Source organism: Cucurbita maxima, unplaced genomic scaffold, assembly GCF_002738345.1.
Source record: "Cucurbita maxima cultivar Rimu unplaced genomic scaffold, Cmax_1.0 Cma_Scf00001, whole genome shotgun sequence".
NCBI classification, from domain to species: domain Eukaryota; kingdom Viridiplantae; phylum Streptophyta; class Magnoliopsida; order Cucurbitales; family Cucurbitaceae; genus Cucurbita; species Cucurbita maxima.
Window position 1 is genome coordinate 5,277,309 of NW_019272017.1, and position 18,888 is coordinate 5,296,196.

At 37.0% G+C, this 18,888-nt stretch overlaps 5 protein-coding genes across 5 annotated transcripts; 1 reads left to right on the top strand and 4 right to left on the bottom strand.

Annotated features, from left to right (window-relative positions):
• Positions 1–3,861: 3,861 nt before the first annotated feature.
• Positions 3,862–4,690, bottom strand: LOC111474653. The gene has a single exon (XM_023119621.1). The coding sequence runs from the start codon at positions 4,591–4,593 to the stop codon at positions 4,201–4,203; it is 393 nt and encodes a 130-aa protein (XP_022975389.1). The 5' UTR covers positions 4,594–4,690; the 3' UTR covers positions 3,862–4,200.
• Positions 4,691–6,682: 1,992 nt separating this feature from the next.
• On the bottom strand, positions 6,683–8,866 carry LOC111474414 (cysteine-rich repeat secretory protein 12-like). Its single transcript, XM_023119531.1, has 3 exons — positions 7,864–8,866; positions 7,144–7,266; positions 6,683–6,963 (listed from the first exon to the last, which is right to left on the bottom strand). Exons 1-3 carry the CDS (start codon positions 8,609–8,611, stop codon positions 6,953–6,955), a joined length of 882 nt encoding a protein of 293 aa, XP_022975299.1. The 5' UTR covers positions 8,612–8,866; the 3' UTR covers positions 6,683–6,952.
• An 18-nt stretch (positions 8,867–8,884) lies between these two features.
• Positions 8,885–10,309, bottom strand: LOC111474520 (probable peroxygenase 4). The gene is made up of 5 exons (XM_023119589.1): positions 10,153–10,309; positions 9,895–10,061; positions 9,526–9,620; positions 9,131–9,256; positions 8,885–9,038 (listed from the first exon to the last, which is right to left on the bottom strand). Exons 1-5 carry the CDS (start codon positions 10,193–10,195, stop codon positions 8,891–8,893), a joined length of 579 nt encoding a protein of 192 aa, XP_022975357.1. The 5' UTR covers positions 10,196–10,309; the 3' UTR covers positions 8,885–8,890.
• Positions 10,310–12,374: 2,065 nt separating this feature from the next.
• On the bottom strand, positions 12,375–16,070 carry LOC111487499 (ubiquitin-conjugating enzyme E2 variant 1B-like). The gene is made up of 6 exons (XM_023134919.1): positions 15,905–16,070; positions 13,875–14,014; positions 13,111–13,236; positions 12,910–13,036; positions 12,700–12,763; positions 12,375–12,610 (listed from the first exon to the last, which is right to left on the bottom strand). The coding sequence occupies exons 1-5, from the start codon at positions 15,930–15,932 to the stop codon at positions 12,705–12,707; spliced, it is 480 nt and encodes a 159-aa protein (XP_022990687.1). The 5' UTR covers positions 15,933–16,070; the 3' UTR covers positions 12,375–12,610; positions 12,700–12,704.
• Positions 16,071–16,865: 795 nt separating this feature from the next.
• Positions 16,866–17,885, top strand: LOC111487142 (probable calcium-binding protein CML25). The gene has a single exon (XM_023134405.1). It carries the CDS (start codon positions 17,070–17,072, stop codon positions 17,631–17,633), a length of 564 nt encoding a protein of 187 aa, XP_022990173.1. The 5' UTR covers positions 16,866–17,069; the 3' UTR covers positions 17,634–17,885.
• Positions 17,886–18,888: the final 1,003 nt, after the last annotated feature.

Below are 18,888 nucleotides of genomic sequence, written 5' to 3' on the forward strand. Positions count from 1 at the left end.
TCGGTAAACTAAGGATTAAGATATTTCGAATATTTCTATTTAGTTTTTTTTTTTTTTTTTATTCTCTTCCAATATTTAAATTAGAAAATTGAACTCTAAAATAAAAAAATATTTTCAGATTTGCAAAAAAATAATTTAAATCTTTTTTCCCAAAGAAAAAAAGAAATAGGGGTGTGTAGTCGGTCACGTTTTTAACGTATGAACAAAGCCTGAAAGTCGGGGGTCCACCGTAGAGAGGTAAACGCGTCATTCTGTCACAATCTCCCAACCAATCACAGACGTCTGTGACGGTCGGTGATGTTTAGGCAGTGGCCTATCATTTTCAACCCCTCCTTTTGTTTTATTTCATTTCATGTTGTAAATATTCATAACAAAGGGGATAAGTGGATAAGGATGAGGTAGCCGGGTGCAGGATAGACGGCGAACCACCTGATCATTTCCCTCACCTCCCTGAATTCATTTGGAATATGAGAGTAAATTGACTAATGGGGAGATGGGAATAATAGTTTTGGACTCTCAATGTTCAGAAATTGAGTGGCTGAAATGGAAAAACAAACCAAACATATGCCGAACGTGTCGGGCTACTACTTGGAAATGCGATAATAGAAAAATCAAAATCAAATAGTTATCCAAGGCCAACAAAATGTTCATATATCCCAGAGTTCAATTCAGTGTCGACTCGTGTCACACAATCTCGTGTTCGTTGAAGCCCATTTCAAATGATAACAAAGCTCATGCTCTGCTACAATTACACAAGGAGAGCCTAAAGGAAAACATGAATTCGTCTGCCACAAGCAAAATATCATCATAAGAACAGCCTTCCAAGCGTTCCTTCAAAGTGATCCAAATTAACATACACTAACGATGTGAAGCCCAGAAACAATTTAACAAACAACAAGAAAGAGGACTTCTTGGAAATGCTTCAAAATCCTATCAGGAAGTGTCCCGACGAGACGACGAACAAGAAAAGACAAACACTATAATACAACAATTAGTTGCAAACTTTGACCCGTCCGTAAACATTCGGGCCAGGCCAATTTGCGTTACACCTCAACTAGTTTCACGTAACAGCCATCTAACCCCACAAAAACTAGTTTATAGAATGTAATATCCCTGACTGACACAGTATAAACCCGATCCCCAGTCAGCAGTTGTGTACCCAAACACGGACTGTGTAGGGCAATGGACTTGGACTCTATATAATTATATTTGCAAAAGCACGTGGCCATGTTGTTATAACATTTGTTCAACACAGCTCTGGCCCAAGTCATAAGAAATAGTTGGATTTGTGCCTCCATGTGGTGGGAGTAACTGTAAACAACTCGGGTCTTTTCAGTCATCATCATTCCATCTTATGATTTTCAACGTAAATTGAAGTACACATGGACCTTTTCTAAGATCCATCTCTCAGATGTTATTGAGTTGGAGTCCTAGAAGTTTAAGTCGAAGATCAAGACAGAAACAAACGGTGGATCATGTTGGGATTGTATATGCTTCTCAAAGTCTACGGGAAAATGAAGACAGCCAAAAGCTATAGAAGATTGGAGTTTCATTTGAATGAGTACTCATGCACGAACAAAATTATACTGAGGATGCAAAAATCAACGGTTCTCAATTGGCGAAAGGAAATTCACATGAAAACGTCAAGTTTTCCAATTTGCATCTCATACCGAAAATATCTCTTTCACATCATAAATATATTTCTCCATATTCTCCTCTTCTTCAGAATCTGACACATTGGATGAAATGAGAAAAATCAAGGCCTTCCAAGCCAAGAAGACGTCATTTCAGGAAGATACAATAATCTAAAATTCCGACCTCATGTTCCTCACAAGAGAAGCACCAAGATCAAGATTTCTCCACATTCTCCTCTTCTTCAGAATCGCCTAGCCTAAATTTAGAAAAGGAAGAATCTAAGGCCACTGGTTTTCTGTATTTGAACTGTTTGTGATTTGGGACCAAGAAGCTACTTGAAAACTTTTTACGAGAGATAAAAGCTCAATTCAAAGGAAACTCAACGAAGAAAGGCTCTAGACACTCACAGGGAAGCGATGAACCTAGCTATAAGTTACATAACTTAAAAGGCTGCAGAAATCCTCCATGCCCAAAAATACTAAGAGCTCCCTGCTTGGTTCGGGGGTGCTAAACTCTTCATTAAGATAGCAAATGTATTCTATCGTGGTAGTTAATCCTTCCACATAAGGATTAAGCATCCGAACTGGCAAAACTCTTCATTAAGATAGCAAAAAGAAAGTATTTTAACGTGGTAGTTAATCCTTCCACATAAGACTTCCTAATCAGGGGAAAACAGCCTTCTTGGAAATTCTAACCATCAAAAATAAAGAAAAACAAGGAGTGCATAGGGGAGCAAGGATCACGTGAATGACGAATAATAGCAAGGATCACAAAAAAGGTGAAGAATTGCCTAAAAGAAAATCCATCTGAAGGTTTTCCACCCGCAATTAGAAACCATTAGCCCTAGGACGGCAATGAATATCAACCACAAAAAGGACAACGATTCTGAAAATTATACAAGGTGGAGTTTCACAAAGAAGGCAGACAGTAACCACAAAACTAATTTGATGAGGCATGGTACTATCACCCAACCAACAAGTCCTCCAGCAAGCAAGCCATCCTCGATAGAAAATTTCAAAATATTGAAAAGAGCAACTATGTGAGATAACTTTCCAATTCTTGAATATGCCTTTAGCATAAGAAACCAAGATCCATTATACAAGATGAACATCATATTGAACACCAAAAATGTATGCCATAAAAGCATTCGACTCCAAAGAGGAAAACAAAGTCTTTCAGCCAACAAGGTTATACTTCAAAGTTTCAAGTTCCCTATGCCTAACACATCTAACAAAACCATTCTCTTGAAAACCCTACCCTTATCAACACTCTCCCACGAGAAATCCCTCTGAATTTTCTCCAATCCATTACTGAAGCTGGAATATAGTGCAAAACAAACGGGATAAGTATCAATAAGTGTCCCTTGGTGAAAAGACATTCTTTCTAAGAAGAGACACTTTTGGTCGTCTTCTATGATAGGACTCCAAAAAGGGTAAAAGGTTGTACTTTAACTTGAAAGGTTCCTCGTGGACAAAAGTTGGAACAAATATAGTTCCCTTCTACAATTACAATGAGGGTCGTACATTATGATTCAAAATAGACTTAAGTGTTGGCAGAGAAAGGGCGGCCCTTTCCTAGAAAGAGAGGCACTCTAGGACCAATTCTATAATAGGATTCCAAACGGGTATAAGATTTTACTTGAAGGCTTTGTGGAACTCATACACTTACTCGTGGACAAGAGTAGAAACAAGAACTGCACCTCTTCTAAAAAATCCAACAAAGCTAAACTGCTTCAATGATTTTAGAAGGTTACAGTAGGTCTCAAAATAAACTTGGACAACAGTACGGTTGGTGATATTTCTGAGCAAGTCCTAGAAGTCCATATAGAAGTCTATGGGACGTTCATAAAGGACCATTAGAAAGACAAGTATAACTGCCGCCAAAGGAGCTAACAAACAAGGGGCAGTAGGGAAGAACTTAACATTAAGAAGAAAACATAGCATTTAGAAAAACGTAAATAAATCTAAAGACATGAACTGCATACACCACAATTAGATTTGGGACAGGAAGTGCATCTTCCTCAACCGATTCTCCTATGTACCAAGAAAGTATCACATTAAGCTAGAAACCAGATAAATTCAACGCCCATGTGCAAGTAAAACATAAATGGTGAATGACAACAAAGTCCATCATTTTCATCAGCACTGATCCAATGCAAACACTAAAAACAATGGCAAACAAAGCAACCACAGTGTAAGTAGAAAAACAAAAAAACTGACATCCCAATACTAAATAACTTCTAATTTACTAACATTTCCACTGTATAAGAAAACAGAACGACAGAGTTTACAAAAACATAAACCCTAATCACCACTCCCACGAACCAGCTATATGAATAAAAACTTTGTAATCCGCAAACATTTAAATCGGACGCTAAGACATTCAAGACTCGTAGCAGTTTTATAAAATATAATAGCAGTATCAGAGAGGAACGCAAAACGAGCTGCAATATCCATAATATAGCATCAAAAAACCGAAATTAAAGAAAAAAAAATCCCAAAACAGAAGAAAGAAAAAACAGACCCAATTACTCGAAAACCCACGATTCGCCGTCCATCTCCACCCTCAATCCCGATTCTTCAACCTCTCGACACGCTGGTTCAATTGCTCAACCTTCACAACCAAATGAGTGACAGAGTACAACAGCCAGTAGAACACAAGCGCCGCAGCGATCAAGAGTGCATTACGTTGGCTCTTCATGATCGATTTCTGGTGGCGAAGGTATTCTGAAGGGGTACAGGAATCCGATTCGCAAGTGGGGCGAGTCTCGTATTTCCAATAGATGTCCATGAGCAAGAAGAGGCAAAAGGGGACGACGGAGAGGAACGGCTTGAGAAGGTTGCGAGTGACGGCGATTAGGCCCTTGCGAAGGCCATCAAGGCCTGGGAGCGTGAGGAGGAGGACCATGATTGCCTCGGCGGCGGCGGCATAGCCAAGAACGACCCATTCCAACGCCATTAGTGATAGAGCCGAAGAGGGAATTGGAAGTCTGTGGGTTTGATTGATCTGTGTGTGAAATGAAATTGAATGCTTTTTGGTGTAGCGGTGTGAAGATGAGTTGTTTAGCTTTGGGGATTAACGAAGACGGAACATTAGCGAAACACGTGCCAAGTGATGCTGGCATGTGCGAAATGGAACATTAGCGAAACACGTGCCAAGTGATGCTGGCATGTGCGAAATGGAACATTAGCGACACAACGCCATTTTTTCGTATTTTACAAACTATTTTTTTTTTATTTAATTCCTAAACTATACGAATAGGTCTAATTCTACTTTTAAAAAATAACAATAGTTCATAAAATTTGTCCTTATTTAATTTCTAAATTTAATTTACAAAACTTATCAAATTTTATTTCTTTTTAGTTTACATATTTATAATACATAAAATCAAAAGATTATGGGTTATAAAATTTTAATTTAATTAATTTTTAAATTTGCTACAGATTTATTAAACATAAAATTGAAAATTTATAGACAAGTCCATCGTTTTGACTCGTGACATATCATGTATCGCTATCAACCTCACATTTTTTAAAAAGCGTGGAGAAGTTTTCTCACTCTTTCCCATCTCCAACTGATATGTGATTTCACGTAGGTTGGAGAGAGAAACTAAACATTACTCTTAAGGGTGTGGAAACCTCTCTCTAGTGGTCCCTTCCTCACCATTGTGATTATTTAATAAAATAGATTGAGAGGAAGCTTAGGATCCATAAATTGTAATATATAGTAGGCTCGATCACTAGTGGACTCGATGGAATTGGAAGAGATACCACCATTTTCATTAACGGATGAAGATAAACTGGAGTCGAGGAATTCGGTAATAACTCATGTCCAAGATCCGAAATTTGAATTTTACAGCATTTCCCTACATCTCTTACGATATGATCACGTTATCTACTCCTCGCTTCTTAAGAGTGGAAACTATCTCTATGGACCAACACGAGTTCTTCTAGTATGTTTTGTCATCACTCACATGCATCTGAGAAAAATTCTCAAGAAGTCACCCCAACATAGAACTGCTCCAAACTAAACAAACTTATCTATGATGTTTCTATGATTGAGTCATCGAAAATGAAGATGCACCTTGTTAGTATAGGTAGTGACTTCCTATCCTTAGAATCACTCTCATTCAGATACCCTTCCTTAATTACTTGAATGTCGCACGAGGGACATGAGGAAGGAGCGCAAGCAAGAGGGAGGGATGAAGGAGCGAAGACACTATATTTCACGTGTCAGTGACACTAATAACAAGTTACACGAAACACCATTTCAATCGTGAAATTTGAATAATAGAGACAAAATGGTTAGTGGGCAGAGCCAAAAGTGGGGAATTGATACCAAAGGGTTTGAGATTGATGCAAGAATAAGGTCCCTTGAGGGTGTTGTGATACTCAACTTTGAAAATCCTCATGTATTCCTTTCCCTTCTTCTTTCTCCAAGATTCTGCAAAAAGTTAAGTTCATATTCTATTCTTTATCCTATTTCGTTTGTTTCACACCCTTTACTTTTGTCTTCTATTTTCTCATCATATTCTACCCGTCATTTCTGTCTAATCTTTTCAAGTATGATGTATATTGTAACTATGTCCCGTGATTTAAAAATATGGGTTTCATGCATATTGTATGTCATGTGCACGAGATACTTTTTTAATATATTTTGTATGGACGCATACACCATAATATGATATGCACTCTTTTCTTTTAGTAGTTTTTGACAGTATAAGCGTGTGCAAGTACATAAGCTATGCATCCAAACTTACTTATAAAAAAAAGTCAAAAAAAAACAAAAAAAAGAATCCCATTATGAGTTAATGATTGCATTTTTCGACCCCAAAATACTCAAACTTGACCACATGAGCTAAATCTAATAATGAAAGTTTGATTATGCATTTATGTTATAGCTCTTCTGCCTAACCGTAGATTAATTATTTTTCGACTTCTTTGTCTTTTTTAGTAACCGAACACTAGAAATATTGTACATAGCGGTCCATAGTTAAAGGATGATGTTAAACGCCGATTAGTTGATTAATTCAGTTAACTAATATAAAGTAGAGAGCATAGAAACTTTCATTAAACCAACCAAATAACACACATCCAATAGTACAATTTTGTTTTACTTTTTTCTCCCATAAAAGAAAAAAGGAATTCAATCAAATATATTCTCAATTAATATATCAAAAGTGGGAAAGAAAAAAAAAAAAAAAAAAAAAAAANTTGCAGTTGAGTGGGTCCGACATGTCGAATCTCATGAGCTTTTTCTCTTTTTTTTTTAATTGCTAAAAAGAAGGCGTTCCAGAAGCATCCATTTAAAGTTCACTTCATTTGCCACCTGTCGAGATTCGAATACCGAGTGAATTAGGTTAATTTTTTTTGTCTATTCAATTAAATTTTTCCAAGAGTATTGTGAAAGAAAAATAAAATAATAAAAAATAATTTTAATTTTTTTTTTTTTGTAATGACTCTTTTAATTATTGAAAATTGATAAAGAATAATTTAATTGCATATATACCTCTTTGTTTGTCACAATAATGGCTTAGGAAAGCGAGGAAGACAACGATGAAGGCAATTCCAGCAATGAGTCCAATTATTACTGCAATGGTCTTCTCTATCTCTACGTCGTCGTTTCGATTCTCTGTCAACCAATTAAATGAAAAATAAATTAAAAAAATAAATTTCACCCATCTTCCTTTATTCCCCACGATCAAAATATTTTTTTTTAAGACTAATTAACTCCTAAAAAAAGAAAATTTTTAATTTATTCATGAAATACACCCTTTTTTTAATTTTAATTTTAATTTATTCAAAAATTTATTTTTGAAAAGTGAAAAATTAAAAATATGTTAAATTAAATGCATGAAAAGATGAGAAAGCAATCATCACATTGACTCAAACCTCCACTTCACACCTTTATATGCAAATAAAATTATTACCCTTTTTTTTTTTTTAATTTTATTTCATCCTAAATATTTTTTCAATATTTTTAATTATTAAAATTAAATAAGACTCGGGCGGGAAATACATAATCTAATCTGTATCTCTAACTAATTTAGTTAACGAAATTCCCCGAATTAAATAGACATTTTCTTAAATATTTATTAATATTATTTATTAAAATATTTTTGCAAGTAAATCTCTATTACATGGAAACGTTGTAAGTAAATAAGCAAAATTAATTAATTAAATTCGAAGTTTGTAATTTCCCAAAATTAAATATTAAAAGAAAACATACCATTTCCACCGCCACCAGCGCGGGGGCGGACATTGCCATGGGAGAACCGAGCATAGCACTTCCCCAAGAACATATCACCCCACCCTGCCGCCGCACAGTCCGCCTTCAGCCGGCCCACCGCCGTCGCAACACAATCCTGACACTCCACCGCATCCAAATCCCCAACGCACTGCGCCAATCCTTGAACATCTCCGGACCCACCAACTCTAAACGGCTGATACCCACCGCCGCCATCAGCCGCCGCCAAATAAGCCAACACCGCATCCCTTCTAGCCAACCCACCGGAATCATACCCCATCACCGCCCCACACTTCTTCACCACCATAGTCTTGTCCTCCACTCCCAAAAAGCTAACATTGTCGTACTTCACAAAACACCCCTCCAGCTGCAACGCGCCACCGCACGCGTCCAGGCAGATAGACCCAAGTTGAGCCACGGCATGAGTCACACACTTGCCACATGCCACGTTTTTTAGATCGCCACGACACTGGAATAGGCCGTATACAGTGTCGCCGGCGCCGTCGCTGTCGCCGTCGACGGTGAAGTTAGTGTAGAGTGTGAAGGAGGAGGAGGTGAGGAGGGAAGTGAGGAGGGAGTTGATATTTGACTCGATGGTTGAACCGGGTGTGTATTTTGACTGAGAACAGCCGCCGTAGACAAAAGACGTCTCGCCGGTTGGGGCCGCCATGGACGGCGGCGGAAGAGTAGAAATGAAGAGGAGGAGGAAGAGGTAGAGAAATGAAGCCATTTTGAAAGAGATGAAGGAAGAGAAGAGGTTTCAACGGGTATTTTATATGTTCTTTTGGTGATTGATCCCATGCAATCAAAACTTTTTGGGATCATTTACTCAGATTATTGAAATAAAATAATTAATTACGCGTTTTTAAGACAAACATCCTTAAAAATTTAAGACATGTCTGATAATTCTAAACATTCTAAACAAATATATAAAACATAAAACCAAGACACACATTTGTTAAATTAAAAAGGGATAAATTGAGAAATAAGTAAATAATGAAAATGTTTTTCATTTCTTGTTTTTTGATGCTCTCTCTTTCTCCATATCTTCAAATAAGCTTCCATCATAAACAGCCTTCACAGTTTGCTTCTGAAGCAAGCCATTCTCATCTTTGCAAAGACTGTACAGAATTCTCCATTCTGCCCATGCACCAACCCTTAAACAAATACCATAAATCATATCAATTTCCTTAGCCTAAAATTTGTTCAGAACAAGTGTTTTTTAGGAAGAGTTAGGGAAGAAACCAACCATCCACTGTAGTCTTTAGGTTCTCTATTAGCCTTTAGCAAGCCTTTCACCTCTTCTTCCGTCAAGCCATCCGGGTAGGTTAGGGCATGCTTCCGAAACATTTCTTCAAATTTTGTAGCAACGAATCTGCCATTCACAATCACGAATTTTAAAATATTTCTTTTTGTTCTTTTTAACCATGTATTGGGTTGTTGCTATTCCATCATTAATGGTTTAATAGACAACATATCAATTCAAACACGGGTATTAACATCCTAAATAGAGTTTGAACCAAGCATTGAATAAGGCAAGTAGTCAATAGTCAGTACCTAATACACGTTCGTATTGACACATCAAAGATTAAAGATGAACAAATTAGACAACCCTTTATGTGTTGCTAAGGCACTGAAAACTACCTTCCCTGTTGATCATATACGCCAGAATCACTTCCATGTTTGGCAAGTTGGATGTTCTTTATCTCAATTGGGAACATCAAATTAGGAAATTTCCCCTGCAAAAGCAATGCATATATATATATATATATATATATGAAATCACATTAATAATATACCAAATGTAAAAGCTTTTATAATTATTTTTTCCCCCTGTTCTTGAAAATGTTAAAAAAAACGCTTATAACTCCTGGCCTTAAGTTGAATGGTTACAAATGGTATTAGAGAGATATCGAGCAAGAAGGTTGTACCTAAACGAGTGTGTATTTTTTTTCAATTTCCAAAATAATTAAAATTATATATTGAGAGGAGAGGAGAGGAGAGGGATTTTACGGGTCGGGTTTTAGAGCTGAGTCCAACGTTAATAAAAACGGCGGCGACGGCGGACAATAAGAGATTGGCGCCAATTGCTCGGAAGCCCTGGAAGGTCTCCCATGGATAAACCACCCCATCTTTGTTCCTATCGAAGAACGCCACGTGTTTCTGCAGCACGTTGTTCCCTGTATACAACCATGGGTGACCTTACCTTCTAAAATCAAAATGACAGAAACGCAATTTCGACAAATTCTGGGGGGGGTTTTGGGAATTTACCTTCTCCGCTGAGGCTCGATGACAGAGTCGAGAGTTCAGTCATGGTGAAGAAGAAGAAGAAGAAGAAGAAGAAGAACGGGAGAGGAGGGCCTTTTTGTAATTTTGGTTTGGTAATTAAGCGGTGCGTTTTGGAGGATATGAAAATGGAACCATTACTCCCATCCTTATATACACTCGTTTTTTTTTGACGTCTTCCAACTCTGACTTGTCCTCCACTCCATATCTATTTTCTTTTCATTTTTTTTAAATAAAACTAAAATATATATATATATATATATATTTAATTTTTTTTATGTAAAAAATAATGGTGCTTTTAAGCTGTTACAAACTCATTACCTTTTATTTTAAAATTTTCATCCTATTAAAAAATTATTTTTTATACGAATAAAATTTAGAGGTATTTTTATTAATTTAGTAGGTTGATTTTTTATTTTTATTTTTTTAAATTAAAAATTATAAGCACTACTCCACCTATAGACTATTTTTTTTTTCCTAATGTTATTTAATTTTCACCCAAAAAAATCTCTTTCACATGTTTGTGAAGTTTTGAAAAAAAATAAAAAAATTAGAAACAATTTAAAAAAATGCTTAAATTCACAAACCCAATTTCTTTATACATCAATTTCAAATGGTTTTAACAAATTGATTTTATTTTATAGTGTGAACTCAATACTAAAGTTAAATCAGTCGAAGTAAATAAAATAAAAATATTTGGATATAAAAACTTATATTTATGTAATAAATTTTTAGATTTTTTTTCGAATTTGTAATTAGAAAAGTTGAGTATTAAAATTAGGTTGAATCGTTAAATGTCACGTTAGAATATTATAATACGATAAGTTATATATATAAATTTTTAGTTTAAAGTAGCGTAGGACATAACATTTAATATTAAATATAAAATTGAATATTTTTAATATTTTTAAAATTTGAAAACGACACAGTATTGTAAAAGGACAAATTAGGAAAGAGGAAAGTTTTAATGCAAAAAAAAAAAAAAAAAAAAAAAAAAAAGGGGGGGGATTGAGATATTAGGGGTAATAAGGAGATTGCGTGTACGTTGAAGATAGAAAAGGAGGGAAAACGGGTTTCTGTTAGCTGGAAGCGTGGAAGTAATGGAGCATGGATTTGACGCCACGTCTCCTCTTTTGTTCAAAAAGACTATTATATCCCCCCTTACTTTTCGGACGCCCACTCGTTAACGGCGGTGCCCATGCCTACCTCCTATTTTTTTATTACTTTTTTATTTTATTTTATTTTTTAATGGTTGTGTTCTATTTTGGTTCTTTAATTTGGGTGCATTGTTTTGAGTCTCACCTTAATTAAGCAAGCGAAAACAAGGAAAATTGAGACTAAAGCTACGAAAAGAAATAACATTATATTATTATTTGGGAGGTTTGTGGAATGAGATTCCATATTAGTTGGAGAGGAAATGAAACATTCGTTATAATAGTGTGAAATCTCTCCCTAACAAACACGTTTTAAAAACTTTGAGTAATAACTTGAAAGAGAGAGCCAAAAAAGTGACGATATCGGTTAGCGGTGAGTTTAGGCTGTTATCAGAGCTAGATATCAAACGATGTGCTAGTGAGGACGCTGGACCCTTAAGGAAGTGGATTGTGAGATCCCACCAAAGCATTCCTAGGGTGTAGAAACTTCTTCCTAGTAGACACGCTTTAAAAACTTCGAAGAAAATCCCGAAAGGAAAAGTTTATTAGAAGACAATTCCGATTCTATAAATGGTTTCAAAGTTAAGTCATGCCCTTATCTTTAATTTAGTCCTATCGATAGAATTCTTTAGTGTTGACCAAAGAAATTGAACTATTACACGAACATGTAGGGCAAGTGTTCACCCTACCATGATTGGACCCCAAATTTTGTATTTAATAAACATAATTGGGTGTGCAATGAATATCTTGTGAGAGTTTGTGCCTTTGAAGTTTCTTTTGAGAGGTTGAAGACGTGATTGATTGTGGGGTGGGAAGGATTTGGTGATGGCTCAACAAAGATATGGATTAATAAGGGTTGTGTGGATGAGAATTGATAGAGAAGCTGATGAACTCAACTAAACATGTGGGAGGTAGACTTTTGATACGCGATATTCGTCCTCGAAATGACTTGACCAAGATGGTTCGAGTAGCGATATGCAAATGGGATATCATACGCTTTGAATTTTAATATAACAATATCAATGCATACTTATTTTTTGTTGTTCATTTGGTAAAACCCATAACCAAACTCATATATTTTAAGTACATTTATAGCTTAAACGTTGATGATATAGAAGAATTCATTTACACTGAGAATATCCACCTTCAAAGCTTCATCCTTACATAACACACATCATTTACTTCAGAAAACCAAGCTCCTTCTTGGGAGCTTGCCAAATTCAAATTGCTAACTGCTATCTTAGAAGCCTTCAGCATTCACCAATATGATTCTCCCGTACGCCCAAAATCTGCACGAGTTCAGCTTATGATATTATTGTAATAGCTCGGTCTTATCACAAATTTAGTCCCTAAACTTTATCGGGAAACAAATTCTCACCCGAATCAAAGAATGCAACATTTCAGGACTAGCCCCTTTTGTTCTGTCCTTCCCTCTTCGTTCCCTGAAAACGTCGTTCCGAATTAGCTTTGTCTACGAATAAGGTAAGAAGTAGTGTTTCGAAAGAGTAAAACGGTTCATAAATGACAGCAGCAGAACATTGTAGCAGAAAAGCAAGAAAAGATGATCTAAGTAGTGATATATAAGCACCTTCAGGAGGCTGAACCAGCTTCCTATTTTGTGAGGACATCATTTCTTTCTTCAATTGAGTTAATATATCCTCCATTGTGTATTCCCTTTGCCATTTTGCAAGCATGGGAAGGAGGTTCCTTTCAACCTGGTAATTTTAGCAAGCATACATTATTTCCAGTTATAAAATGGTTACAAATGGCTTAAGAAATGGTTCCATACCATTCCAGTTTCGGGATTGACACATGTCATGTTTATCCTACTTTGGAATCTAACGGCCGGTGGATTATCTGGATAATCCTTTCCACAAAATAGCTTCAATTGGTAGATTCGCCCTTCATGAACAGTCTAAAACGACACATCAGACCATAAAATTTTAAGTGAGACGAGCTGAGGGCAAACTGTAGGCATTTGAGAACGTATAAAATTAGTAAGGAAAAACAACAGAAACAGTCATGCTACGTATCGAGAGAGACAAATGCGAGGGAAAGAGATGGGGAGTGTAACAGCCTAAGCCCACCGCTAGCAGATATTGTCCGCTTTGGCCCGTTACGTATCGTCGTCGACCTCTTGGTTTTAAAACGTGTTTGCTAAGGAGAGAGAGGTTTCCACACCCTTCTAAGATTATGTTTTGTTCCCCTCTCGAGTTGATGTGGGATCTCACATAGAAAAAGAAAGAGATCCTCAGTCCAAGCCTTTTAGGAGTTGTTAACAAGTTTGGCAACAAAGACACTTATCTTTATTCAGCGACATAAGCAAGATAAACCATTTATGATGATGCATAAACTCTCAGCTCTCCCCACAAGTTTCGTTCCAGACAAAGCGCAGTATAATTAAAACCTAAGCATCTTCTTTGCTTGCTCGTGACAAAAATTTCATAGCAAATGCAACTTAGGAGTAAATACAATCCATTTTCTGAGAGAATACCTCAAATTCATGCAAACAAGAAAAAGATCCAACCTGTAAGCAGAAAAGTTGAAACTCACATTAGGTGGACCTATAATGGTACCAGTCCAAGATTGCATTAGCAAATCATCTGGATCATCCATGCCATAGCTGACAGTTCCATCCCCAATCCCCTTTTCACCTCTCTCGAGCTCTTCCAATAATCTAAAATTCCTAGGAACTGCAAACAAACAGACGGCATAGGTCAAGCAAAGAGATATAATTAGCAAGCTAAAGCTATCGTGCTTCAAAGTTGTAACACGAGTAACTGGCTCTATGGGTTTCAAGACAGATAACACCCAGAATCTGATTCGAGGTGGACCGTAGAGAGAGACAGGATAAAAAGTTTTTGAGAACAGCATATAGATTATACAAGCACATACACACAAGAAATACAACTGTATCATAAAACTGATAAAACCAACCACGTTTAATAAGGTATATGAAAAAATAAAGGCGAGACATGACTCAAATATGGTGTGTCATTTTTTCATTGTAGGCAATCGGGGTGAACAAATGAAGGGAGGCTCAAGGTGGTACTTTGTTAGAGGAGAGGATTGTTAGGTGCAAACAAAGTTTCTCATTAGTTAAGGAAAAGAGATTCATTAGTTAAGGAAACGAGAGATCCATGGTATATAAATAAGGACAATTATCTTCACTTGTATGAGAGCTTTTGGTTAGTTCCAAAAACAAAATCACGAGAGTTTATGCCCGAAGTGGACAATATTAAACCGCTGGGGAAATATTTGGAGAGTCCGTTATCGTTGGACGACCGAATTCTTGATTGGATGTTGGACATCTAAAGATGTTAGGCATCCAAATTCCTTGAAAGAAGATGACCTCTTTTAAGGTCTTCCAACTATCCCTTGGTGACCAAAGTGGGATTTCGAGCACCTTCGATAAAATTTTATACGATCCTTCACCAAGCTAAATGCCATAGACTACTTCAGTTGGTTTCATCATTTCCTATAGTCAAGATTCATTACATCCCTGATCTTTCATCGATCTAAGCACTTCTAGTGGTGCATACACTTTAACTGAAATTGATTTTCTGACCAAACTGAAACCAAAAACAAAAACTGGAAAGGAAATAAGGAACGAGAAACCGAGTGACTCCAAGTACTGGCTGAAAACTGAACCAATTGAACCAACAGTTGAGAGATTGAAGGTCCAACAGGATCGAGGCAGGTTGGACAACTCACGGAATATCAGGTTGATTTAGGGACATAAATGGTGTTACCAGGAATAGAAAGTACTGGAAGCCAAATAGAGTCGAAAGTTGGACTATTCCCTTACTTAAAGGCAAGCAAGCCCTAAAGTAAAGGGAAGGAAAGGGCTTCGCCTAACTCCATCGACTTCCGGAAGAAATCGAAGAATTTCTCGGAAATCCTACAATATCCATTCGTTCTTTTGTTCTCCAGCCTCACTCACAGCTCAGGATAGACAAGAGCAAAGCATACATGTTCTTTAGGACTAAGTAGCACAAACCACAAAAAGAAGAGGGAAATGGAATTGACAAGAAGGACTAAGTTCCATACAACCTCTCAAAGGTAATCCAATCAATCCAAGGGCTAATCAAGTCATAGCCATAAGATGTTATGATATTGAAGTCCTAGTATGCAGAGGCCAGCCAGGAGTAAGAAATAGGAAAAAGATCACTGCTCTATCAGAACTCAAAATTTATCAGTCACGGATCCAAATTTCAAATTACACTATTCTCTGTAATTATAAAAACTAATTCGATCAACCACGACTCTCGAGAACAATAAATTTAAACAGCTTGATCAAATAGTTCAAAGAAGTTCCATGATTATGTATACAAAATAGTATTAATCAAACACACGAACAACATGAATTTGAATCCAAGGGATTCAAACCCATCACTTGAACTATGAACAATTCAACAATTCCATCAAAACCCAAACTCCAAATTGGAAAAAATACAGAATCCGAAAACCCCAATAAACCAACAACGATCCAGTAATCAAAGAAACGAAGATTGAAATCAAAAGATAAAAACCCAGAAAGGAAAGGAAAGGAGAGAAGAAAATTAGGGTTTTGAAGAACTCACCAACCACCCTGGATCCTTCAGAGCCCATGAAGCATAGAATAATACAGAGAGAGAGAGAGGTTCAGAAAGTTTCTAGATGAATGAAAGAATTAAGAAAGAGGGAGGAGAGAGAGATGGAAGTAAAAGAGTTGGGTTTGAGAAATGGGTGAGTGATATTAAGCCCAAGCGGCCATAATACTTTTGGGACCAAAAAGCCTAAAAAAAAAGGAACCCGCCATCGCTCAATGACCGCTGTTTTCTCCCTGTTTAAGTGGCAGGAGGACGCAGTCCGTAGCAACCCTCTGTGGACTTGTCCATGCCTCTCAGTCTCATAAGTTCAAATTTACCAAAGATTATTATTTCTTAAATATTTGATTTATGTGTAGTTGTTGGGTGATTCGATTCTTATTTTCATAATTGTTGAGCTAAAAAAAAGATTTAATTCTGTTCAAATAACTACAAGAGATATGACTACGCGTTTATTCTTCCTCCTTGAGTTATATACTATTTACTTTGTGGTGCTTCTTTCTTTGCATGAGGTCATGTCGTCTCTTTGTGCTTGATGTTTTCTTAGTTGGAAGAGTAACATTTCAAATTACGTGGATAACAGGGCTAGTTTGCATATATGGGAGTAATTGGGTCCGAAGAATAACGTTTCAAGTTACTAACGTGGATAATAGGGCTAGTTCACATCCATGGAAGTAATTGGATCCAACTTCGACAGGTACATAGTATTTTCGCATCAATCATTAATTCGGATTGTCTTTACCTTAATTGAATCAAAACTGTCGACCCGATACACTTGATGCATGCACCATCCATGACAATGTCTTCAAACATTCTCCCACCAAATATTTGGGGGAAAAAAGGAAAAAATAAAGATTAATAAAAGGAAGAGAAAAAAAAAGAAAAAGAGGAATAAATCCCAACCCTAATTAGCGCCATTCATCCTCTTTGTTAATCTCTCTCTCTATATATATATTTACTAATTAACGAACTGTAACCAATCTGAAATCCCCAGTTTCCTTCACCGCTTCAATTTCCCCCCCCAAATTCTCTTCCACTTTCTCGATCGATAATGGCTCCTTTGTCCCCCATGTTCACCTTCAATCCTCCGATTTCCAATTCCTTCTGAAATCGGTTTTGGAGTTGGATTCTTCTTCGTAGCAGAAGAGAGGAATTAATCATGGGATTCAAATCTCTTTTCTGCCGAAAGAAGAAGCCATTCGCCTCCGTCGATTCTCCGCTCGTCTCCGCGTCCTCGACGCTCGGGTCTGGATCTTCATTGGAAGATTCACGGGCTCAGATAGCGGAACTGGAGGAGGTATTCAAGAAATTCGATGTGAATGGTGATGGAAAGATCTCTTCTTCGGAATTAGGCACGATTTTGGGGAGCCTAGGGCACAACGCTAAGGAGGAAGAGCTCGCGAAGATGATCGAGGAATTTGACGCTGATGGAGACGGATTCATCAATTTGCAGGAGTTCGTGGAGTTAAATACTAAAGAGATCGATCCTGAGGAGCTGTTGGAGAGTCTAAGAGAGGCATTTTCGGTTTACGATATCGATGGAAACGGATCGATCACCGCCGAGGAATTGCACGAGGTTCTGAAGAGTTTGGGGGACGATTGCTCGGTAGAGGATTGTCGACAAATGATCAATGGCGTCGATAGAAACGGCGACGGAATGATTAGCTTTGAGGAGTTCAAGGTGATGATGATGTCGACGGGACTCTCCGTCGCTAGCGGCTAATATTCATCGTCCGCCGGTGGTTTTCACGAGGAATGTGCCTATAAATAGCCAGAATTTGGATCTTCTTCCCCGTTCTGTTCTCTGACAAAGTATTGCAAGTTCTTCCACTTTTTTTTTTTTTTTTTTTGGGACTTTATCATCAAATTTTTAAAAGAAAAATGAGATGCTGCATGGATTTACTAGCCATATACTATATACTTTTTAATGTAAACTTTTTATCAACAATTTCATGTTTACTAGAATCTTGCCATTTGATTTTTTCCGTAGTAGCTTTTCCAATTTAATTGTATCTGCCCGTGAGAATGTTGGAGTAAATAATGTGACCATGTCAATGTAAGAGAATGTTGGAGTAAATAATGTGACCATGTCATAGTGGATGTAATGTGACCATGTGACCATGTCACAGTGGATGATGTAATGTGACCATGTGACCATGTCACAGAGGATGTAATGTGACCATGTGACCATGTCACAGGGGATGTGGATGTAATGTGACCATGTGACCATGTCACAGGGGATGTGGATGTAATGTGACCATGTGACCATGTCACAGGGGATGTAATGTGATCATGTGACCATGTGACAGGGGATGTAAGAGAATGTTGGATGCCAAATTTGGATTCTAAATCTTTATCCAAATTTTGGACATGAGACCCCATAGTTCTCTTAGAGGTGATGATCCAAGTCTCTCTTGTAGGGCAATTTTGGATATGAGACCCTATAGTTTTTAAAGGTGATGATCGAAATCTCTCTTATAGGGCAATTAATGAGATCAAGTGATTCACATCTTCTTAGTGCTCGTTAATTCTAAAGGAGTCTGGCACCTAATTTTATTAAGCTTACTTGAGCTCAAGTTAGAATTTTCTTACTCTAAACATGAGCTCAAGTTAGAACTTTCTTACTCTAAACATATATCGTTTATTTATTGGTGTCACGATATCAAACCTAATGACCACATTAACAGAATCTAGATTTTGAGCTTATCTCACTCATTAGTGTTACAAGACCGTACCCAATGGTTAGATTCATGTAATATAGCTCCTCTAATCTCATCTCAATCATTAAATTCACACGATCTAGTTTCACTAAGCACCCCTAGTTCATTGGTGCCATGTGACCTAGCTCTTCTAAGTGTATCTCAATGTTTGAACTTACTAAGGTTCAACTAATTTAGCTAAACACTTCACTATTCTCCTATTGTCAAATCAAACCACGATATAGTGAGGTGCGAACTCTAGAATAGTCCAACATCCAA

Coding starts and splice junctions, on each gene's coding strand:
- LOC111474414 (XM_023119531.1), bottom strand. CDS start 8,611: ATGGCTTCATTTCTCTACCTCTTCCTCCTCCTCTTCATTTCTACTCTT. Junction 7,267..7,863: donor CGCTGGTGGCGGTGGAAATG/GTATGTTTTCTT, acceptor ATTGGTTGACAG/AGAATCGAAACGACGACGTA.
- LOC111487142 (XM_023134405.1), top strand. CDS start 17,070: ATGGGATTCAAATCTCTTTTCTGCCGAAAGAAGAAGCCATTCGCCTCC.
- LOC111474653 (XM_023119621.1), bottom strand. CDS start 4,593: ATGGCGTTGGAATGGGTCGTTCTTGGCTATGCCGCCGCCGCCGAGGCA.
- LOC111474520 (XM_023119589.1), bottom strand. CDS start 10,195: ATGACTGAACTCTCGACTCTGTCATCGAGCCTCAGCGGAGAAG. Junction 10,062..10,152: donor ATCGAGCCTCAGCGGAGAAG/GTAAATTCCCAA, acceptor GGTTGTATACAG/GGAACAACGTGCTGCAGAAA. Junction 9,257..9,525: donor GTATATGATCAACAGGGAAG/GTAGTTTTCAGT, acceptor TGTGAATGGCAG/ATTCGTTGCTACAAAATTTG.
- LOC111487499 (XM_023134919.1), bottom strand. CDS start 15,932: ATGGGCTCTGAAGGATCCAGGGTGGTTG. Junction 13,237..13,874: donor CCATTATAGGTCCACCTAAT/GTGAGTTTCAAC, acceptor GTGTCGTTTTAG/ACTGTTCATGAAGGGCGAAT. Junction 13,037..13,110: donor TCAATCCCGAAACTGGAATG/GTATGGAACCAT, acceptor TAAAATTACCAG/GTTGAAAGGAACCTCCTTCC.